Raw genomic sequence first — 24,689 nt, forward strand, 5'->3', positions numbered from 1 at the left:
AGTATTTACTTATAAGCAGAGTTATGAAAGAAGTGGAGTTGGGTGCAGAGTTGGAACAGATTGTAGCCATACTGGTTAATCATCTATTCCTGTCTCTTCATCCACATTAAGTTTATCTGACTTTTAAAATATAAACTAACTTTAGTAAGTGAAACATATGGTGCTGGATAAACTGTTTCTGATTTCATCTCCTCAGCTATTTCACCTGCTGATGTCAATTACGGTGAAACTTTAAGTACACTTCGCTATGCAAATAGAGCCAAAAACATCATCAACAAGCCTACTATTAATGAGGATCCCAACGTCAAACTGATCCGTGAGCTGAGAGCTGAAATAGCCCGATTAAAAGCCCTGCTTGCTCAGGGGAATCAGGTTAGCTTTACTTGGAATTTATGTGTAATTTTCCTTGAGTTATAACATCTATTTCTAGAATGTAATGGGATAATTATCTTTCATTATATTGATTTGAGTAAACAAGCTCCATGAGGCTATGAATGAATATTATTTTCCTGATTGAATCAGTTTCCATATGGCCAGCAGATTACCTCTTTTAACATAAGGGGGAAGAATTGTCATCCAAAAACTTTTAGGTTTCTCTTGATATAATCAGAGCTTGATTGCAGTGTGCTATGGAAGAGGTAGTCACCACAGCATAAGGAGACTGAGCTGGGACATGTTTCCTGGGTCTAACTTGATGAACTGAAGAGGTACTTGATGTAGTATCTTAAAATAAGTAGAAGGTTTTAAGATGCATAAATATAAAAATGTAGGAGTATGGATGGGTTTGAACAATACATTTTATTTGTGTTTGGTTGCAAAGTCCATTAGAAGGCACATAACATGCTAAATAGGTAAAAATAGTGTAAGAAAACACAAATCATTCTGTGCTTCCCTTTTGCATGATTATCTTTTTTTGCTCTGTCAGTATAAACTGCTATAAACATTTGCTGCACAGGCTCAGTTAGGTTTAGTTTCTCCTGTGTTCCCAGGATGGTGAAACCAAGCTTAACAATAAGGAATATGCAGTTGGCTCAGGCTGATTGTCTCTTCTACATAATGTCACTCAGGACTGCTAGATTTCATACTTGAGCAAATACAATTTGGAAGTATCTGAAATTCAGATTTATTTCTAGAATTATCTAATTCTATTTTAGAGGGCTGTGCAATGTGAAATGTTAGTTCAGCATGGACTTTTTGTAATAAAGGCTAATATCTCAGCTGGATTTTGTGCTATAAAACATTTGCTGAAGAATGGGATGGGACCACAGTTGGAATCAGAAATAGGTATTGTAGATGACTGAAGCAAAGAGCTCTGCTTTGTTATAAACGATTAGAAAATTCTTGATGGAGCTCAATTACTTGATTATACTTATGTTTCTCCCATATTTTTAGGAGAGGAAAGTTAATTTATTTTGAAATTATGGTTTGATTTAGAGTTAGCAAAGTAGATGTAACATGGACCCCTTTGAAGATCTGATGCTTTGACCAAGTTTCAAGCTGTAAAACAGTGGATATCACAAAATAAATCTGGTTCAGTGGTAGGATGCGATAGATGGCTGTGTGGGAGACAACAGAGAACTTGCTTAACTTAATTGAATTTGTGATGGTTGATAAAACAGCAGGTGGTGTGTTATGTATGCTCAGTAGAATATAAATCTCTGCATAATTTCTTTTGTGGTTTTCCTTTGTATTCTCAGAATGCTATATTGCAAATGCTTCTGTAGACCTGAAGATACTGATTACCAAAATATAGTGCTGAATTCAGTGTAGAAGATCATATAACAATGAGTGCTGCTTGGGTGTGTGTGTTGTACGGTAGTTTTCCCTCTTTTAAGACCAATTACATTAACATATGGTTACTAAAGATAAGCAATATACATACATATTACAGCAAAATGGTTAACTTTTCATGCATAATAAATTTTCATGTTTAACAAATATAAAGAAAGATGTGTCAGGACTTACATGTTATAAACATGTGTCTGGTTTCAGTGTCTGCATGTGTGTGACCATGTGTGTACACAGTGAGTGAAAATAGTACTCTCAAACTAATTTGTATTTAAAATATCTGCTTTGACAAGATTTTGATTATTCTGTTTACAGTATTTCAAGGTAAAATGAAGTATATTAAAGTTTAAAAGATTTTATGCTAAAGAATCAAAAAAAGTTGAACAATTACATTTCACTTGATTCCCCCAGAAATTGTTATTCTTCTTTCTTTTTGACTTGATGTTTACTTTTTCCAATTTTAGATTGCACTCTTGGATTCTCCGACAGCTTTAAGTATGGAAGAAAAGCTTCAGCAGAATGAAGCAAGGGTAAGTTATAATTTCATAAAACAGTTTTTAAACAAAAAAAAAATAAAAGCTGACAGTCTGGATGTAGGAGTGTTGTTAATTTTCAGGATTCTTTTTATGCACAACTATGTTTTGTCCCATCAAACAGCATTGTCTTGATGCTTTAAAAAAAAAAAGTGTGTGAACTTGTAATTTTGTTATCCTACTAAGATAACATTATATCTAAGAACAAAGTATGTCTTTGATATTTATATAACAGTTCTATTTCATGAAAAGATTTTTTTCCCAGGCCAACTTGTCTTACTGAACAAGTATGTTTGTAGATAGACTAGAGAGGGAAAAGCCACTAAATCACAGTAATAAGTAGCAAGTTACAAAATATTCAGTGTGTAGAAAAACTAGTAAAGATTTGTGGGGAAAATAGTCAACTCTTCTATGCTTTCAAGTAATTAATAACTTCTGTTGTGGGTTTTTAGAAAATTTCAGTATTTAAGTCCGGTATGTACAAATATGTTTAGTGTCTAATTAGACGTCTTTTTTAAAGAAGGTTTGAGATCTAGGTGCACTTAAAAGTGTGCTTCACACTGAATTATTTCAGTAATACAGTCAAGTGTAGAGACTGGAAAAAGTTCCCAAAAGTTTAGATAACTCATAGTGTCCAAAAGAATATAGATATAATGGTGCTCTCATTTAAAGCTACTGCAAACTGGTTTTAAAAAAAGTAGTATTGGTCAGATTGTGGAATAGGCAGGAGGGAGATACTTGGAATTATTCAGCTACATGGCAGCAAAGATTTAATTCTGAATATGAAGATACCAATCAAGTGTAGATATCATGCCTTTAAAAAATAGGGGCTTCTTAGCTGGTTTAAATGGTAAGGTTTACAGTGGTGCTACTTGGACCTTTGGAGTTAGAGAATGACTGTCTTGCTTTGGGAATCCCGTCTTATTTATATCCTTAGTTTTCTTTTTGAGTACAAGTGAAAAGCTTTTATCTAAGATTAGCTGAGGAATATAAACTGCTGACTGTATGCTAATTAGAGTATGTTATTCATGCTCTGACAGTAATCACAGCTTGTCTTGCTCAGAAATGTTGGCCTCTCTGTGTGGGAAGTATATCGAGCATATTTTATTATCTTTTGTCAGCCTCATTAAAAGGTTATGTGATTACTATTCATGATAATTACAATAGACATAATTACTGAAAATTCTTAGTGGATATTGCAGTAGTTATGGCTTTTCATAATTGAATGACTGCAGTAATTAATTTGTTTATACAGATCTAAAGACTTTATCACCATATTTAAATTATCTGACTAGTATATGGTGACTTTCTTTAATGAGTTGATTTTCCTTATACAAAAATGATTTCAAATTGTTTAATTGAAAAATGTTTCATTTTTTAAATGAAATTAAAAATGAAATGTTTCTGAGCAATACAAATTGTTCTGATATGGCAAATAGACCTATGGTAGATCTTCATGTTTTTCTTTAATCTTATCAAATTTATTCTATTTTAGCATTCCAATTAGCAGCACTATGAATGATAATGGTGTGTTGAAAGCTGTGCTTATTTGTCTTTGTTGAAATCTTCAGATACAGGTAGAGATGAGTGAAGTTTCTCTAGTTCTCATGGATTAGTTTGCAGTTGACCTGCAAAGACACTGACCAAAGTAGGCAGGTGGCAAATGTGGAGATGTTTGGAGCAACTGGATTGAAGATTTCTTTTTTTCTGCAGTGGTTTTATATGAAAGTTAACTTACGAGGTGGACAACGGGATGAGTAGGAAAGGAAGGACAAATCCTAACCATTCTGTTGGCCTGACCTCAGTTCTGGGGAAGATCACGGAGCAGGTCATCTTGAGTGCCATCACTCAGTGTGTACAGAACAACCAGGAGAATCAGGCCCAGTCAGGAGGGTTTAAGAAAGGAGGTCCTGCTCGACCAAACTCATTTCCTTCTATGCCAGGGTAACCTGCCTAGTGGATGAGGGAAAGGCTGTGGATATTGTTTACTTGGACTTTAGTAAAGCCTTTGATTCTGTGGAGGAACTGTCTGCTCAGGGCTTGGATGGGTGCACTGTTTGCTGGAGTTATGGTGAATGGAGTTAAATATATTTGGCAACCAGTCATCAGTGGTGTTCCCCGGGGCTCAGTTTTGGGCCCAGTCCTGTTTCGTATCTTTATCAATGACCTGGACAAGAGGATCGAGTGCACCCTCAGTGAGTTTGCAGACTACACTGAGTTGGGTGGAAGTGTTGATCTGCTGGAGAGTAGGAATGCTCTGCAGAGGGATCTGGACAGGCTGGAGTAAAGGGCCAAGGCCAGTGATCTGAGGTTTAACAAGGCAAAGTGCCAGGTACGTCCTGCCCTTGAGTCACCACAACCTCTGCAGTGCTCCACGCTGGGGAGTGGGTGGAAAGTGGCCCAGCGGTAAAGGACCTGGGGGGGGTTGCTGGTCAACAGTGGCTGAACATGAGCCAGAGTGTGCCCAGGGGGCCAAGAAGGCCAATGGCATCCTGGCCTGTATCAGGAATAGCCTGGCCAATGGGACTAGGGAAGTGATTCTTCCCCTGTACTCAGCACTGGTGAGTGCTGTCTACTCACACTTTGAGTCCTGTGTCCACTTCTGGGCTCCTCAATTCAGGAAGGACACTGAGGTGCTGGAGTGAGTCCAGAGAAGAACGACAAAGCTGGTGAAGGGTCTGGAGCACCAGTCCGATGAGGAGCAGCTGAGGGTGCTGTGGAGGCTCAGCCTGGAGAAAAGGAGGCTCAGGGGGAAACTTACTGCTCTCTACAGCTCCCTGAAAGGAGGCTTGTAGGGAGGTGGGGATCAGTCTTCTCCCAGCTAACAAGTGATAGGACAAGAGGAAGCAGCCTCAAGTTGCAGTGCAGTGGAGGCTTAGATTGGGTATTAGGAAAAATTTCTTCATGGAAACAGTTGTCAAACGTTGGAATAGGCTGCCTAGGGAAGTCATTGAGGTATGTAAAAGATGTGTAGATGTAGCGCTTAGGAGGGATGTGGTTTAGTGGTGGGCTTGGCAGTTGGATTTGATGATCTAAAGGTCCTTTCTAACCTAAATGATTTATGATTCTATACCAAGAGCTCCCAATGTCTATAATGCTTGTGCAAGCATATTCTCATTTCTGTGCTGATGTCAATGAAGTGTGTGGTTTCTAAGTGACAGCAAACTTTGCTCTGGTTCTCTCCTGAAGGCTGCTGGTCTGCCTCTTCCTCTGCATGCCATCCTCTGGAGGGGAGTTTAGCTTGTGCCAAAGGAAGGGAGCTGTCCTGTTATACCTAAGGGATCAATCTGTGGCAGTGAACTTTGTAGTACTGCTGAAGCACTTTATGGAATAATTCCATATTTCTTTGAAAACCCATTATTTGGTGTCGCCATCCCTGAATGAAACATTTTATGCTGTAAATAAGAATTTTGTGTTTTGAGGGAGAAGTGTCGTAGGTATGGCAACTTATTGCAGGAGCAACAATGTTCTTCTAAATGTTAAAGTATTAAACTTCTCAAAGAATTGCACCAATACTTAGTTCTTCTGTGAGAATGCATTAAGGATGAGATTTTTTTCAGTATTTGTTTTCTTTCATAGGTGCAAGAACTGACCAAAGAGTGGACAAACAAGTGGAATGAAACTCAAGATATTCTGAAAGTAAGGCAAATAAATAAATTTTCATCTTGGCATTTGAACTAGTCTTAGTGTTTTCCCTTAAAAAAGAAAAATTCCTGTTCTAAGTCATCTTCTTTGCCTCAGCTCTTTCTGTTGTTCACCATAGTGACCCCACAGTGCAAAACAGATTCTCTCTAACAAGTCTTTAAACTAATGAATGTTTTTATTGAGTTGCAAATGAAGAAAACCTGGGCAGGGAGAAGTGGATCCCTCATGCCCTTGGTATTTGTGTGGTATCAACAAGACCTGTGAATAATCACCTTTTATCTTACATTGGGTATCTCAGTGGATGTGGTGCATAGTGGATACAAATTTTCCATTGTACTGGTAAGATTTTATACTGGTATTTGGTGCATGATTAAAGTGATAGTCTAAGGTTATATTTTAATGGGGCATTTTATGATTCTGTACACATGTACAAGCACATGTGTGCATACACACACACACACACAGATGAATTCCCACAACTTCTTTAATGTAAACTAATTTTTTTTGCCAAATGTTTTAACTATTCTGTTAAATAAAAATTTCAAAAACAGAGCTTAAGCTTTCATGACTTGCTGAACATAAACTTGTTTGTAGTGTAATTGAAGCAAGCATTTAGAAGGAATTTTTTTGGTTCTCCTCATCACTGACACAAAACTTGATATTTTTTGGATCACTTTCTGATTTCTTTACTTTTTTCTTTAAGTTCACCACCGTGTCTTTTATCTGACTTCCAGATAAGTTGAATGGCTCCATGCTTAAAAATAAAAATAAAGCACTAATAGTATAGAGAACAGAGCAGGGTTGGTAACTACTTAGCAGATGGTGTGACAGAATGGAGTGTTTAATGTCTCTCTAGATACTGAACTGGGAATCACCATTTGCATATTCATCAGAGATGTTTTGGGTCCAACTTTATGTTAATTCTGTGTTATTTTGTTATTTTGAAGCATCTATACATACATAAAACTTTGTTAGTCCCCTCTTCATTCATGTCTGGACTGGGGAACCCATTGTCACATGGAGAATTTGTGAATTTTTATCAACTGTGGAAGTAAACATTATGTCATATTTGGGAAGTTTTTAAAGCTGTATGTTGGAAATCCACTGATCCCTGCACAGAAATTACAGAATCAGAGGAGGTGTTAACTGAACAATGCGTATAAACAAGGGAAAGCTGCATTTGTTAAATAGCTGAATGTAAAGGACTTAAACAGAGAAACTGTAATTTCTGCTTTTCTAGTACTGAGATTTTCTTAGCTTAATTCATACAGCTTCTGTATGAATTGCATCATATGCTGATCTTTGAGTGTATGAACGTAGCTTATGTTTCATTTTGGGGTTAAAGGCAGTTGGTATAACTTTCTTTGTCCCAAAAACCTGAAAATCTGCAAAAGATTTCTTGGTTGTACTGTTTTATTTTACACCGTTTTACTGAAAGGATCCATATTTTTATTCACTTCTTGTTTAATGATTCTTAAAATTGAGTGGGAAAAGGCTTTTTGGAAGTTTGCCAGCTGAGTCATTGGAAAGCAGATTTTAAACTGTAGAGAGCAGTGGTGTTCCTGTAATGGATTCCCTATAAGTTCACTGGGGGTTTTGTACACATTGTTAATTTGTAAAAATAGACTGTCTTGGCCCTCTTTGAGAAGTGAGACTGTCTTTGTATGTCTACCTCACCGCAGTCACACCTGCAACTTTGCCCATTCAGTAACTTTCAGGACATTCTTCCTTAAGGTACTCAGAACTTCATGTTTGTGTTATAATTAAAACCTTGCCATCCTGAGGTAGTTGCTGCCTTCCAGTTCCTGTGCTGCAGCAGGCTTGGAGAATTGAAAACCATTTGCTTCTCAGTTCCTAACACCTTTTGCTCCAAATCTTTAAGGCATATGCCTGCCAGATGCAGGTGCGCTTGCTAGTAGCTGAATGGGATTTCCTACTCTCTGTAATTACGCTTTTTTTTGTACTAAGTTCTAAATATCAAAGTTCACATGGTTTTGAATTGTTCTCACAGGCTGATGGAAAAATGTATTAGTGTTTAAATCCAAAATAATTGAAAGGATTTTGCATAAGCCTTGTAAAATACAGGAAGATTCACAGGGCATGCTAGTGTTTTCTAGTAGATCAACAGATACTGTTGGAAAAAGTTACCTGGTTTTTACTGAATACAGTGCTTTCATCAGGCAAAGATGCTTGGCAAAGAAATAATGCATACTGTTTTTCAGGGAAGATGTTTCTCAAACTTGTTCAGCCTTGCCAGTTATATTGAACCTTGTTTTAAATTAGACCATCAGCATCCAAATGCTACCTTGCAAATAATTCATAGAGAATGGAAAATACTGTCCAAGGAACAGAAAATACTGTGTGAATGCAAGTTTTTGATAAAAAGTATTTGGCTGCTTAAAATTTAGTTATTTTAGTCATCACAGTGCCATGTGTACAGCTGACATGTACATCCCAGTATTCTTCCTTGTTTCTGCTTGTAGCTTTTATCCTCTTTGACATTTATTTGTAGTTCACCCTAAGTTTCAGTTTTCTGTGCATCTTTAGACTAAGTATATTGATCTCTCCTATCTGTAGATGTTGTCAGCTCTGGATTTTGGGGAAGGCACAGTGGCTGAAGGCCACTAGCAGCTGTGAACATCTTGTATAATCCTCCATATATGCTGTTGACAGATTGGACATGTCTTGGGCTGGTGATGGTGGTATCGACAGTGTGCTCCCTTTCTTTCATGTGCTTGAAAGAAGCCCTTTTGCTGGGCGACTGAGTTCCCCTGGAGTCTGAATTACTGTCAACTCACACCTAAATCCCAGATCCTCCTGTTTCCATATTAAATTAGAACACTGTATACATCAGAGTCTTAAATTTTTGTTGACTCTGTATGAAGGATTCATTGCATGACAGGTTCTTGGCATTGCTGATGTGCCTGAAGTGACAAGTGTTGCTTCCAATGGTGGTTTTCGTCCTTGACCTCCTCACTGCAATATAACATGACACTCTAACCTTACTAACCTAGTATTACAATCTGTCCCCCATCCTTGCTTTTAATCAAAGCAAGGATATTTTAATGCTTAATCAAGTTAATAAATATGTGGACTAATGCTTCAGCATTGTGTAAAATACTGTATAAAATCCCAAAGTGATAGTGTTTGGTTTTAAGCCCACAGACTTAGGGTTATTTCCTCAAATGTCAGCCAAGGATTGCACCTTACAAAACAGCAGTGCTTTACATTGCTTCTCTATCTTCAGGTGTCTTGCAACCTCAGTACTTACTGTAGGATTTTGCTTTCATCTCAAGCTCATTGAATTGTTCTATGAATTTTTTTTGCCTTTGCTTCATGTTCTTCTGTACACATTCCCAAAAAGAAGAGGAGGAGGGGAAAAAAACCATTTGCTCTTTTCCTTAATTTAGTCCTTTTTGTATGGTTCTGTTAAAGATCAATTCTGGGGTCTGTAATTTCTTTGGATGCTTTCTAAGATGTTAGGGTAACCTATCCAACTTCTGATTTTTCTCTTGCTTTGAGGCTTTAATTGGTATAAAACCTCTTTTGATGTAGCTGCTATATTTGACTGCATGTGTTGTCATTCTCCTAGAGATCTTTTTTCTTTTACTGTCACCTTATTTTTGTCATCTTTTGTGCATGTTTCAATTTCTTTCTCCAACCTTTAGCAGCCTTTATATTAATCTTTTTTAAATGTGCACTCCTTTATATAATTTTCTGCTGGTTTTTCTTCCCAACTTTCTTTTAAATTTCTTCTCACCTTTTCTGTTTGTGTAGAAATCTGTTTGACTATTAGCTTTTACCTTTTTGATGTTTGTCATTTGTAGCTAGAATAAAGGTATTTAAATGCTCTTTTTTATTTATTTTTAGTTTGAAGTAGATTTGGAGTTCCCTTTTATTTCCTTATTCTGTTTTTTGATTCTAATCATGTCATTAGCTTTGTGTGTCAGTGCTCAACTGATGTCAAAGGATGCGGAGAGATCTGTCTTCAGAGTCTATTAAAGGACAGGGTCTTTTCTGTGTATGTGTGTCTAATTCTTATGATCAATAGTTTAACTAGTCACTGCTTCCACTGGCTTTGTCCTGTTGGATTTAGTGACACAGCCTCAGTTTCATCAATAATACTAATTCTGCTGCAGCTCTTTACCCCATGGTGTGTAAATATCTTATTGAACACTGTTTATTTGATCTTTTTCTTTTTTATGCCCTTTGGTTGACTACTGCTTAATAGTAAATTTTTATGCCTTAAGAATGGTTGTTCCTACCTGGGGAAGAAGAAACTGTATGTTTATTTTCAAGCATTAACATCTATTGTTTGCATCTTGCCTCCTTCTGTGGGGGAATGAAATACCCTTAACTTGCCATGATGAATAAATACAGACTAATACCAAAGAGTTATTTTGGTGGACATACTCGTCTAAGCAGAGGAATTTTCTTTCTTTAGGAATCTTGGCTATACCCAGCAAAGACAGCAGGAGACCAAAACTCAAAGCAATTGTGTTGCTCTTTAGGAGGTGTTGATTAGGGTGGCAGAAGCGAATAGATTTTGATTTTAATAATTTCCTTTCCCTGATGGCTTGCATACCATAGTGAACTCTGTCTAGAGCTGTTTGTCCTGTTTGTATAAATGCTGCATTTGTCTACATTTATTTGCATTTTCAGGTAATCTTTAAACCACAGTTGCTGAATGGTATTTAAACACCATTATCTTGGTCCTTCTGCTTGAAAAGCTGGGCATACATCACCATTTTCCTGTTTTATGCCTTTTTGTTACTACCTATTAACCCTGACTGGCTTGTCCCCTTTTCCTCTTCTCACTTGGGTTGTGTTCTACCCCAGTATGTTGCCCTTCGATGAGCATTTGTTTTCTCCATTCTTTCATGTCTTTGTTTTAACAAGCTCTGTCCTCAAGGTGAGAAGTGCTCTCAATTAACACCTTCTGCTTTCACCTAAAACTCTCTTGTCTGCTTCCACTTTTGATGGCTGTAGGGAAGAGAGTTTGTGCAAGCTCTTGGGCTCCTGAAGAACAAACTGTAGAACTTTTAAAAGTGCTTATTGCATCACTAGCAGTGAGGGTAACAGTGCATAAACCATGGCATGAGATTATTGTCCAAAAACCAGTACTTGTAATATGTCCCCATTCGATGTCTTTAGTAACCAAGAATATATTGTGAGTTTTATGCCTATTCCATAGTAAGATTTTTAGAACATTAGAATCCTAATGCATCATACAGTTCTCCCAGATCACTAATGAATGGCTAGTTTTTGTTTTGTCTTTTTTATTTTAAATTTAGAAGTATATAAATTATATGAAATTATGTGACAAACAAAAAAATACATCTTGACATTTGTGGTTTTTTGTGAGTAACCTGGTCTAGTGGAAGGTGTCCCTGCCCATGGCAAGGGGGTTGGAACCAGGTGAGCTTTAAGGTCTTTCCAACCCAAACCATTCTATGATTTTACCACTGGGTAAATTGGGTATTAGAAAATTGCATATAATGAAGTTTTTAGGAAAGACACCAGTAGAGGCTTTAATCCTGCCCTTAAAAAGGGCATGTGAGTTTTAAAGACTTTTGGGCACATACCTTTCGCCACAGCTTCTAAAATGATTCTATTTACAGGTCAGATGTTAAAAATGGAGTTACAGGAATGGTGTGCATTTATATATAAAACAATGTATGCATTATACTGTATTTAAACTGTTCATTTGCAGCTATGGCATATGTGTTTATTTGTATGTTTGGCAGGAATAGCACTTGTTTCTAAGGTTTTTTCACATTTCAGTAAGTAAATCATTTTTGTAGACTTGTTGCTAGTTAGACATATTGGTGTTGCATTTTGGTTAGAATGTCTGTTGTTGGCTGGGTTTGAAGTATAACTGTACTTCTAAAGAGAGAATTACAGCTGTACTTTGACTTGAACAAATCTTATTTGGGATTTTATAACTTCTTCTGTTTGTCATCTGTATTAGACAGCTCTCATTGCATACTTCCAGTTTTTGTTTCCTTTCTACAAGCTATGTCTTCTGCTTAAATTTTTAAGAGGTTTAAGAATCACTACAAAATTAACACAGGATTGCACAGCTATGGAGCTGGCAGGAAGAATTTAAGTCAGATGTTGCTGCTGAATTTGTTTTCTTTTAGCAAAGGTGATAGAATAAATAGAGTAACAACTCTGTTCCTAGGGATGTTTGCTTTCTCAACAATTGTTTGCTCTCCATCTATTATGTAATATACGTACATATATCAAAATGGAAGAATGCCCACTCACATGTGAGGAAGGACATTCACATTGTCACAGGAGTCTCTTATTAACATATTATTCTTAATGGGACTCCCTTCGGCTGACTTGTGAGTGCAGAAGACAAGAGATAAAGAAAGTTTTAAAAGGGCTAATGTTAATTATTCTAGTTTATCTCAGCCAGAAATCACACAATAAATGCAGATAGCTTCCCTTTCTCTAGAAGCCTGTTCAAATGTGGTTTTGAGTTCTTGCACTAGATGTCACTGCAGATACAAAAATCAGGTCCTTCCGTGTGCTTAATTCAGATTTAATTCTGATATTTTAAGGAAAAATTATTTGCAATATCTTGAATTTCATTGCTTTTCGGATCCATTAAAATAAGTTTATGAGAATGCCAAAGATTGGTTTAGGAGCAAGTCTTGAAGAGCCTGAGTAATTGTTTTGGCAGAAATGCTTCTGAACAACAATTCACAGGTGAGATGCACAGTAAAATGATTATGTGCATTCAGAATTATTGCAATTATTTGTCAGTATATTTTTAAACTCTCCTTTTCAAATGACGGTGTATCTCGAATATTTGACAAATTTAGCTAAAGCCTTTAAAACATATTTTTTTTCTTAACTTTGTGGTAGTTTTGATAATTTAGGGATATAAAAGAACAGTTTCTGAAAGAGGCAGTATCTTTTATTTGACCAGGTAATATAGTTGAGAAAGCAAAAAGGCTTCTGGACACAGAGATCTTAAACCAGACCACTTCTGCTATTTGCTTTCATTTTCAATGGATCTTACAGTTGAAAAGCCAATGGCAATGATATGCAGTTTCTATTTATAACTGTTTCTTTTAACATTTTTCTCTTGATTAATCACTTCTGTAGATTTATAATTGAGTTTCAGTACATTAAAATTTAATAAGTGTGCTGGGTTTTTTCCATCTCTTTTTGAGAAAGCTATCTGATAACAAGGGAATGTTTATTGTTCTCGGTCCTTGTACAGTATTTACTCACAGCTTCTGCCTCCAGAGCCATGACAAGTAATATCAAGTTTAGCTCTCAGTTTTATTAGGGTTTGTTTTCTTATACCTGGCCTTGTGCATTATGTATTTATTTCCCAAGTGTAGCAGTTACTGGCAGTGGTTGTAGTTTATAACATCATCTGTTCTGGTCAGAAGATTTCTCCTTTGACATTTGAGTTTGGACAGAGATCATCCAAACATGATTTGCTTTACCTTAAAATAGACATTGTTTTTTCATGCTGTATCACAGAAGGGATACCATTATTAAGTGATGATTATTACTTTCCCTGATCATCCCCCTTGCTTCAGTCTGGTAAGTGTGCCTAGGTCAGTGCAAACTGAGAAGAAAGAAAACACAGCTGAGAGAATTTTCTATAAAAGCAAACAGACAGAAACTTTTTAAGGGGTCATATGGTTGTCATGAGATACAAATTGCTTTTTCTTCAGAGGAGCAGCTCTCACTGCTCTTCACTCACCAGTGATTTTTTTCAGTGCTTTGTCTGCTCTCAGCCTTGGCTTGCTGTTGTCAGAGGACCAATAAAACTACTAAATTGGGAACTGGTGCTACTGATCTACTTTAGCTCTTTTCCTAATAGAAACAGTATTGAAAGGGTCCCAGCCACCTGGGGAATGCTGAGTGCAGCAGTCAAAAGTAGATTTCAAAAGAAATAGTTGTCTGCTTTCAAGTCTTTCTGCCACCTGTGTTCACCTGATTAAGAAACCTCCTTTCTCTCCTGCAGACACTACAGCTGCTGGTGATGGCTCTGTGATGGACTGACCACTTTTAACTTTCAGTTTCTGCTAGAAAGTTGTGATCTAGAGATGCCTAATGCTACTGATTGTTTTTTATTTCAGTTTGAAACCATTTTTCCCACTTGGAACCACCTGGACTATGAGAGAAGCACAGTTGGGGCTGCAGTTTCTGAGCTCACCAACCACGGATTGAGCCAGGGGTTGAATAGTTAGGTTGATCCAGGCTGTGCATTCCAAAAGAGACCCTCCAGAGTTTAGGGATCACCATACTCCCAAGTATTTCAGTGGCATCTTCCTTACAACTGGGGCCCTGCATTTGTAGACTATCCAGGCCATGCTTAGCTTTAATCCATCCCTAGGGCTTGTAGGCGGTTTTGAAATAAAAAGGGAGTCAGACAGAGTGAGTTTCTTTTGAAATCCTTTCTACAGCTCAGATGCCACTTGTTCAACAATTCCTCCTGGGCATTTGTTCTACTTTTCTATTAATTTTCTGGTGGCAGGAAGGGGATCTAAATTGAAAGCAGTGGAAGCTCCTGATTTAACCTGTAGAAAAACAGAAGAAGAAGAAATATACCCTGAAAACTATTTCTTCTAAAGGATCAGCAGAGAAATAGTCAGAAAGACAAAACATAAAATTTCTCTTTGGACTTGGCTATGGGAGGGGAAAGAAACATTCCAGCATCAACATGACTAATTTGGGTATTATCTTGAGTGCCTCACAAAAGAGCTGTTCTAATGACAATATGTATTGGATATGAAATACCAGAACCAGTTTATTCTGCTGGTGTTTTTAGCAGTATGTTTAGGAGTTTATTACTGCATGATTCTGATAGCTTTGAGTACATAGAACTGTTGTGCACCTGACTTCATGTCTTAATTGACAACTGAGCATAGCCTTGATTCATACAGTCATACTGCTGTAGCAGTGTAGCTGGAGTGATGAGCTTGCTCTTTATGCTTCCTAACTACAGAGATGATATTTTTAATGAAATCCACTAAGAGGTGTCTTAAACACAGGTGGCAGCACAAATCTGTGGCTGTTGCAACCAGACTGTATTCCTGAACAAAGGAAAGGACAGGTGTGGTTTCTGGCTGCCATGTGTCAGATTCATTTACTCTCATAGCTTGGTAGTTGGGTTGTGAGGGACAAGAATATGCCAGCACCCAAGCCCATGCATCTTCCTCTGCAAAAGTCTTGCTAGTCCTGAAGTCTGTTTTTTCTCCTTGGTGGTTGTTGCTTGCTAATATGCACAGTCCTACTCCTTTCTTCAATTTATTTTAATAGCATGGGTTACATGTTGGCCCTGAGGAAGAGACACATGGATTTAAAGTAATGTATTATTTTAGATTCATCTCTACAGAAGTAGAGATGAATTTCTGGACAAATAATGATCAGAACTCTAGGTAAGTGAAATGCTTCTTAACTCTCCCATCCCCCAAGAAACACACAACCCCCAAAATAGCTTTTAAAATGAATAAATATATTAGCTATGAGACTAGGGTTTTTTTTCCCTCTGCAATTCCTTGACTCATTCATCATCCAGCTTTAGCAACAAATGAGGTAGGAGTCCAATGCTTTCTCTTGATTCATTCCCAGAGTACAGTCTATGGAATGAATTGTTCCCAGGTCGTGTAGAAAATATGTGATCATGTAATTAAAGACTGTTTTTTAATGCATATGGAAGAAGAAGATGAACAAAAATAGCCTATTTCTTTGTTTTCCAGCCAGGCCTTTTCCCTTTTTAGATATCAGTTGCTGTCTCTTAGCTGGAAGGTATAGTATCTCCTGCTAGGAGGCATCACTAAAGGGAAGAATGTCTTGTTCTCTGCCCTAAATGTCAGTGTATGTAGGCTTATTTGCCCTTTGAGACTGATGTATGCTCAGTGTATTCACACATAGGAAGCTGTGAGGAGGTGAAGCCTCCTCCACTTGAGACACAGCAAAATGATCCGTGCACCTCACTTTTTGACACAGAAGAATTGTTTTCCCTTAAACCCAAGCTAGTGGGGACAGAAACCAGCCTGCAGCAGATACTCCAGCATGGAAAATGGCAGCTTTGATGGTTTAAGTTTTATAAGCCGCTGGAAAATAGGATTTTACAGGCCAGTGTCCAGGAAGCCAAACAGGCACCTCTGCTTACAATTAGCCAAATCCTGCGGTTCTATTCAGGGGATTTTTCTCAGATGTCAGAAGTAGTTCTGTCCATACAAAGTCTGAAGTGTCAGGGAGCAGGCATTTCACCTTGTTAAATTTGTCTTTGTAATTCTAGGAGTGAAGGACAAATTCCTGAAAAATCACTTTGAATCTGCCAAGGCTTCTGATGGAAACCCTTGTAGCATGTTAAGGATAGTGGTGCTTTGGGGTGCCACCACAATGATAGGGTTTCTGTGTATCAATAGCCAGCTGCATGTCAACAATGAGCATGTGGTGATCAGTTCTGAGGGGGAAAGAGAAACAATGAAAAATGGAAAAGCTAAGCTGACCTTTTGAGACTAAGAACTGCTCCTGTAATTCCCTTATTCCTTAAAGGAGTAGCATCATTAATTTTCCATCATTTTAGCTTCACTATCTTAGCAGTTACTCATTTAAGCAGTTCTACATTCTGCATCTGCCTTTTTAATTGACGTTCATTGCAGAGAGCTATTGATGCCTGTGTGGGCTGTTGCACTTTCACAGTAAGTTGCTCACAACAAAACTACAGTTTTTTGATCTTGGTTGTTGCAGACTTTAATGGCTTTTCCTGATTGATGAAGGTGCTGTGATCTAATGCTCTGGGAGACAGGGGAAAATCTGATTAGGAAGTTTCTTCAGTTGTGGTTTTCTTTGTGGTTTTGGATAGTAGAAGTTTCTTCTTCTCAGAAAACTGAAGTGTCTTAATTCTACTAAACTTTTTGTTTTAATTGCACTGAAACCAGTACAGCCAGCAGGATGGTGTTGATTCTTTGTTCCATTAACTAGAAGGAGAAGAAATAGTAGGAATTTTTGCCTTATCTAACATCTCTATGCATGAGGGAATCAATATACCTTTTCATAATTGATGATTATATAAATAATTAATTCATTGCCTATAATGGAAGAGCATATTTTTAATTTTCTAAAGCATTTTATTGAAGTCCCAGGTTAGTCCCAAACATTGCTTTGGCATGTGCCCAGATTATAAAGGATACACCTCCTCATTGACGGTGTGTTTCCTATTTCCTCCTCTCTTTGTGTTGCTTCCTAAATAGTACCTACTACTTTTGTAGTGACTCTGAATTTATTTTGTTATTCCAGAAACCATACCTCTGTCAAGCTGAAGTAAAACATAGGGTAGAAATTTGATATTGTATATGCAGCTTTATAAGTAACAAAGCTTTTTAAACAGACACCCACTAAGAAGAGGAGCAGCTTCACTGATACAATACAGAGCAAAACAGCTTTTCCTACTTTAATGTGTAGGCTGTCACTTTAATGGGAATCTCAAATATTTCAAAGTTGTTTTCTTGGAGCAGATTCTTTTTTTTTTTTTAACCTGAAATTGTCTTGTCAATCACAATTAGACACAATCGAATTTCTTTCAGCTGCCGCTCAGTGTTTTGTCTTGGCTGATCTCTGTGATAAGTATTGGTGAGGGAGCCAGCCTGCAGAGCAAGAAGGGTGTCCATGTAACCAGTTCCCATCCAAAACATAGCAAGCTAAACACCTCAGCTGTGCTTCTTCCTTCACCTTTTAAGGAACTATTACTAGTAAGCCCAAACCAGATTTCACAATCTTTCAAAATCATTTTTTATTCCTCTCCTAATTCTTGTTCCTCTCATCCATATAGTCAATGTTTTCTCATGTTTTGCAGTGGGAGTTCCTTGTTCCTGTTTTAGCTCTTTGAGTAATACCATGCACTGAGAAATCTTTTTCCATTCTAAGCCTTTGTATCAAAAACTTTACTAATGCTGGCATTTCTAATATTTCCTGACATCCATTTCCAGTATTTCCTAATACTGGAAGATTGACTATGTGTATGCAAGTTGTCTGGAAAACTTGGTGAAGTGTCTGTCTCTCTTCCAGGAGGTGATGCAAAAGTAAGGAGAGGGTCTATTCCATCTCTTCAGCCCTTGGTAGTTTAATGCATCAATGCAAGTGTGAAAAGCTCTGAACTCATCTGTGTTGTTTCCAACTCATTTTTCTGACAGCGTTGTAGGTTTTTCCAGTTGGTCCATAGCAAGTTTGCTTTATTATGCATTATTATTTTAATGTCTGGTACACTTATATATTTTCCCCTCTGAGTATGAGGATGTTACTGAGACACAGTGTAGAGAATACTGAGCCCTGACAATCTAATGTAACTTAATATCCTTCTCTTTCCACTACAGTCTTCCCAGAAGGAAATAAAAAATCTTATCAGCAGTGCTTGACTCATCCAATACAAGTCTTGTTAAAGAGTGCAGGTTCAATTTTCAGTTTTATTTGTTGGGGGGTAATGTGCTAGTGTTTTAGGTTATCCCTATTTTAGCTACTGAAATATGAGTTAGTGCTTGAAGGTATTTTAAGTGCCTAATTCGCATTTGTTTTGAGGTGGATTTGGCTTTATGAATACCTTAAAAACACAGGGTTTATACAGAATTTTTATTTTTTTTCTTTTCCCCAACACAACTTCCTTCTGTGTGAAAGAAGTCTCATTGTTTTGCAGGAACTTTTTCAGCAAAAGACTTGTGATTTCAGGCAGCTTCTGACCTAGTTATAGTTCATCCATGAATATCAGCATTTTTACATCTGGAGTTTTTACCCTTATGTAAATATGGAAGACATAATTTAGACTAATTAATCCACAACAGACCAGTCAAGGACTTATTCATCTTCAAAATGTCAACTTTTGTAGAGCTTTTTGTTAAATATTCATATTTCATTTCTTTAAAAGTCTGATTTTCAGCATCAGGACAAACTGTTGCTGAAGAATTTGCTCTGAATGTTTCATTCCATTCGTGGATTTTCTATATGGAACATTTCTGTTAAAAAGTATCTTCCTGCATGAGCACTTCTCCAAACCTTTGATTGTGAAAGTTTGCAAGTTTATTTTTGTTTTCAACAGTTTTTCATTGCCCCTTGTGTTCTCATTTAGTTGATGTGTTCACAGAGCATAAGGAAAACAATCTGAGGTGGGTTAGATTTCAAAATATAAGAAAAGCTTTTCAACTTCTTTGTAGCAATCCACAGGTCCTCAGACCTTTGATTGTCTGAAGAAACAGTTTGATGCTATCAGGAGTAAAACTGGTTTATTACCTGCCCTTAGAAGCTTCTTACCATCCTCCTTCATTTGCATTCCCAGGTTTAGGCTGCAGTATCAGGCTTGCACTTTCAATGGATGATCAGAGTGTTTGACAAGGTGATGGATGGGGCCCTGAGCAACCCCGTCTAGTTGAAGATGTCCCTGCTCGTTGCAGGAGGGTTGGACTGGATGATCTGTAAGGGTCCCTTCCAACCCAAACCCTGGTATGATTCTACAATAGTAAGCCAAGAAAGGTGCTGACATGACTCAAGAAAATAACGTATTTGAATCTTTGGAAAAACAATGACTTGTCTCTCCTAGTCCTTTTCAGTTGAATGTGGAGATGCTTGTTTTCAGGAATAATTTCTGGTCAAGAGAAACAATTCGAAATGCTGTACTCCAGCCGTGTGAAGCTTCGTTGCTCTAAGGAACAAGATCAGCTGTCTAGAAACTTAGAAAAAAATAAATATCAGGATACTTGATTGTGGATTATATTTTACATGAAGCAATATCATGTTGTTTGGGGTTTTTTGTGTTTGGTCTTCCCCCCCACCACCACCCCGTGAGGTCCAACTGTCATTTGTGCTACTGCAGCCTTTGTGGTGGCAGATTTTCAATGAGAACTTAGAAAACCAGAGTTTGGAATATTGATATGGCAATTGCTCTGCAGTTTTCATTTATTTACTAGTTATGTGCTCTGAATTTTGGGGAAAACAGTAAATCTTATACTAAGGCAGACTGATTATCACATAACCAAGAACTATATGTGTGAAAGAAGAGGAACATATAGTTTCAATCTTTTTATGTTTGTTTGAGTTGTTAATTGGCCCCTATAGGAAAGCACAGATCCATTTGTCTTTTTGGTTACATTTATGAACCTAATGTTTACAAGGGAAACTTTTTCCGTTGAGAGATACAGCTGATAATATGGCAAGTATAAAGTCACACTTTTAGGCAACTGAAATGTAGATGTTTAAAATGCCCAGCTGATTTAGAGTAATCCCCCTGCCATTTGCCTCTGTTTACACAGTTTTTAATTACGTGATCACATCGTTGTCTCTCATTATTTCCTTCTCTGCTTTCAGTCAAGGGAGATATGGCTGCAAAATCCAACATGGATTTGTGAGATGTGGAGGGAAGGAGGCCGTGGTCTGACTGACCTTGATGGGTTTCAGACTTAGGGTCGTATATAGGGAGCGTAGCAGAAAGGCAAAGGAGGATTTTAAGGTTAAAGATTCCATTAACCCAGGGAAATTGTATCTTACTGTACTCCTAACTGAGGGAAATTTGAGAGGGTTTCCTCCTGAGGAATTTTCTTTTGGCCATTTTCCTTTAAAGTTGTCAGTCTCTTAAGACCAAAATTGATTAGCTGAATTTAAGACACTCATTAATACTCTTAATTGAAATATGCCTGGGAGAGAATTTGGTTATATTTGGTTTTATGTTTAAATCTCCATAGTTTTGTCCAAGGATAAGCTGCTTTAGGTAGGAAATCTACGTTTTCTCTATTGAAATAACATATTTAGGAGTTGAGTGCCATAGATTGCTTTTGGTGAAGTAATACCAAAGTTTTTCCTGGATATCAACAAGTAGCTTTTGTTTCCCTGTGATCTTTTCAGTCTTAATACACCTGTCAAATAGTTTTCATTAAGAAAGGACATATTGTACATGTTAAATTCAAGGTTACTTCATTGTCACATAGTCCTTGTTGGCAATGTTTTTAGAAGAGATTTTTAAGGTGCTCCTGACAGCTTATGGTAATGAAGCATTTAAATGAATATTTCAAACACCTACTCTACTTTTTGTTCAAATGGTTAGATTTAGATTCATTATGAGGTCTTATTTAACTTCTGAAAATATGAAAATGGATGCCTCAAAGGCTTAGTATTGAAAGAGTTGATTTGCCCTCCATCTGTTATGGTTGGTGACATTCACGTGCCAGTCATTATAAGTCATTGAAAAGTGCTTTATTGTGCTCCATATCAGGGCATCGATCCTTTATTTTGAGGTAATTTACACAGTGAGATGAATTACTTCCAGTAGATCTATAATTTTGAGGTGCAGTAGTACCTGTCAGGAGTTGCTGAGGATTCAGGTGAGAGGGAAGGCTGCCATGATACACAGCATTTGCACACTCATGTTTTCGAATCTCAGTCAAGTTATACAAAATAACATAAAGCTTTATCACCGAGGAAGAAAAACCTGCCTCATTTTTTGCAGTATGTAAATATAAAAAATGTCATTCCTCCTTTGGAGAATGTGACATTCTCTTTTATAATTCTGTATTAGCTGGCAAAAAGTGGCTCCCTGGAGGATTTTTCTGAGAATGCAAAAAAGGTGACAGCTATCCAAGTTAAGGTTCAGATCAATCAGCAAAATGCAAAGGTCAGTGATTGCTTCTTGAGCTTGAAATTGCTTTGCATTTTTTCCCTAAAGATGCAGCAGGTTTGTATCTTCAGAGGAGGAAAGGAAGAGTTATTTTCTGTTAGCAGCTGGCAAAGCTGCACTAGTTTCCTCTCATTGACTAAACGGGCCGTAAATTTTAAAAACACTCAAATGTGGCAAATGTGCCAAGAATGCCATAATATACTGTAGTCTAGATTACAGAGCACGGTGCAAGAGATTCCTCCCTTCTGAATTTTCCCATTCAATTTTTGGCGAATGTACCAAAAAAAACCTGGTGGGAACTTTACCCTTCAGTTGATATGTGGGATGTCTGTCTTGGTTATGAAATATGATTTAAGTATTCTTGTTTTCTTATAAATATGGTAATTCTTTTGACCTTGGTATTAGGGGCTGATACCAGATTGTGGGTTTTCCAGTATAGGTTGCTTTTATTTAATTAATTTTTAAAGGACACTTCCCTTTGATTCACGTGGTTTTCTGTGACTATATGATGGGATTTATACTCTTGTCATCTTACCCTTTCCCCTTATTTTGTGTTTATCCTCTTTTTTGACCTGCTTTTTTATTGGGTGCTGTGATCTTGTTTGGCATCTATACATGTTATTCATTATTGTTTCTAATTAAAATTGAGATCCTTCTATTACAATTCCAGCTGAAGCATTTGGCGTCCCCTTATGTTGTTCTTTAAAGCAATTTAATTACTGTACTGGGCTACTGCAAGTTACAATGACTTGTTCATTTTTATTTTATTGTTAAAATTGTGAAATAAACTGTAGTTTCATTACATGTAATTAAAGGACATGGGTATTCCCTGTGTCTCCTCCTGGCTTTGAGACGTTGTACTGTAAGTGCTGCAATTTAGAGAATTCAAGTCAATCGACAGTATACTGTTTATATTTATACAGTTTTTATATATATGTTTTTATATACCTGTACATATCTTGTATACTGTTAATAATAGAATTTATTTTTAGATATTTTTATTTCACTGGAGTTTGAATTAAGGGAAGATGTGTATAGTTGCTAAGAAAAGTTGAGTTTCCCCAGCTGAGTTTACCTGCTTTACAAAAGAATAGTATCAACAATCCTGGTCATTTTATGATGTACAATCAGCTGCTAATGCCATTTGTGCCAGCTTAAAGCACCAATTATTTTATGCTTTGGGTACACAAAATCAAACTGATAGTTTTTAAAGGGCACTTTATCCTGTCTTTTTGTAGCGTCCTCAAATGTTTGCCTCAAGATCAAATGGGATATATTTTTTGTGATTTCTGACCTTTTAATAATCCTTTAATTTGCATTAAAAACGTCACATAAGTGACAACTTGTATTTGCTGTCACTGACCTCGTAAAACCTTGCACGTTATGTCTGGAGAAGAAGGTAAGGTGATTATACCTTCGTCAGTTACCAGAAAAGTCATTATAAACTCCATTCTCAAAATAAAATGAAAGAAAAATAGTCTGCTAAAATATTACCTAGTGGAACTAAGCATTTAAAGCTAGATGCAAATGTTAAATTCAGAACGACTACTCTGACCAAGATTGTTATACTGAAGTAAATTGTGGAGGGACTCAAAACCTTGACTGGTACTGCCTTCTGAATGGCTTAAATTTGCTGGACTAGTGAGGAAAATTTTTGTTTTTAAGGAATGCTTTTCTTGTCAAGACTTCTTTCAAATGGTATATTTATTTCTACCATGTGTTTTTCAAAGTCACAGTCATAACTGCCTTCTTTCCTGTAAATCTATTGGATTTTAAATAGTAATTTCCTATTTAATTAATATTTATCATGTTGTCTGTGGTCTGTGATTGCTTCTCAAGCCAGCTGATCCTGGTGTATGTCAGTGGAGCATTTAACCCTAGGACATAGAGGAAACTATTTCCTTATTTAGGTAGTGTGGAGATTAGAATTTAAATACAATAAAAATGCTTATAATAGGATATGATGGAAGTGGTGCGAGAGAGGAGGGAAGTTTTGTAGTAGTGGATTTTTTTGAGACATGGTCTTGGAGCCCATTTTTGGACTCAGTCATGTTTAATGATTTCTTTAGATGTGTTAACTGGTGAAGTTTGCTAATATTAAAGCTAATTTATCTAGCAGAGCATCTCGCAGAGGATGGGGTGACTCTCAGAATTAGGATAACAGAAGGGTGAGTGATGGTAAATAGTTTGCAGTGCAAAAGCATCATGACTAGCACTGTGGAAGAGGAGGATGGTGTGAGACTTCACTGTCATGAGATAGTGTGCCCCCATGGAAAAGATATGAATTTTGGAATGGTGAGATAGAAGTTTTGTGCAGTGAGCAGAAAAGAGGGATGTACATGGTGCTGGCAAAATTGCAGGTGCACTGGGAACACGATATGGAAGTCATCAGGGTCAAGGAAGATGGCCTTGAGAGAGGATGCATTAAACAGCACAGGGTATGGTGAGCCTGGTCGTCTCCCTGGGGGAGATGCTTGGAGTTTAGCCTGGTATAACCACAGTGAGGAGAGTGGATACCACTGCTGTCAGTATCAATGAATAAATGCTGGAGAAGGATAATAATTATTTTAGCTGAATGTCAATACTGATGCAAAGTACACCACTATAAACTGACTATTACTAAGTCAGACCAAATATTTGAAACATTTTACATTATATAATGAATAAGAGCCCGAGTGTAATCTATAAAATTATTTTTTATGGTGTTTGGGCACTGCACTTGATGGCATACAAGGTCACTTTCAGTTCTTTATCCTCAGGTAGGAGAAACGTTGCGGTTGTTTTAAGCAGAGGTAAAATTCCTGAGGTTTTCCTTAAATTACGGAACTAAACAAGTGAGCTTTCTTGTGTTTTTAGGGCTTACTGGCAAGTTGACTGAATTTTTACTATTCTCACCTCTTAATACAGTGAGTGCAATTTCAATAGTTGGCTGTCATCTTTGTAAATATAATAATTAACATGCAGTACAGTTGAAAATTCAGAGTAGTCAATCTGTTTATGTAGCACTTTCAGAAGAATTATATCTAGAATTATTGAGATAATTTATGTAAATAGGAACAGAGGTCTGTCTGTAGTGTATTCCTCTT

The 24,689-nt window shown here is 37.1% G+C and overlaps 1 protein-coding gene across 12 annotated transcripts in view; it reads left to right on the plus strand.

Annotated features, from left to right (window-relative positions):
• The window catches only part of KIF16B (kinesin family member 16B), a 135,038-nt gene that overhangs the window by 32,404 nt on the left and 77,945 nt on the right, over window positions 1-24,689 (plus strand). For all 12 annotated transcript variants that reach the window (XR_003535865.1, XR_003535866.1, XM_027693312.1 and 9 more), the window contains exons 10-12: window positions 197-372; window positions 2,253-2,318; window positions 5,901-5,960. Coding sequence is in view for 10 of the 12 variants with exons in the window: in XM_027693312.1 (XP_027549113.1) it covers window positions 197-372; window positions 2,253-2,318; window positions 5,901-5,960 (302 nt within the window). In the remaining 2 variants the exon portion in view is untranslated. The remainder of the gene's footprint in view (window positions 1-196; window positions 373-2,252; window positions 2,319-5,900; window positions 5,961-24,689) is intronic.

Source organism: Neopelma chrysocephalum, unplaced genomic scaffold, assembly GCF_003984885.1.
Source record: "Neopelma chrysocephalum unplaced genomic scaffold, ASM398488v2 Primary Assembly neopelma1_91, whole genome shotgun sequence".
Lineage (NCBI taxonomy): Eukaryota > Metazoa > Chordata > Aves > Passeriformes > Pipridae > Neopelma > Neopelma chrysocephalum.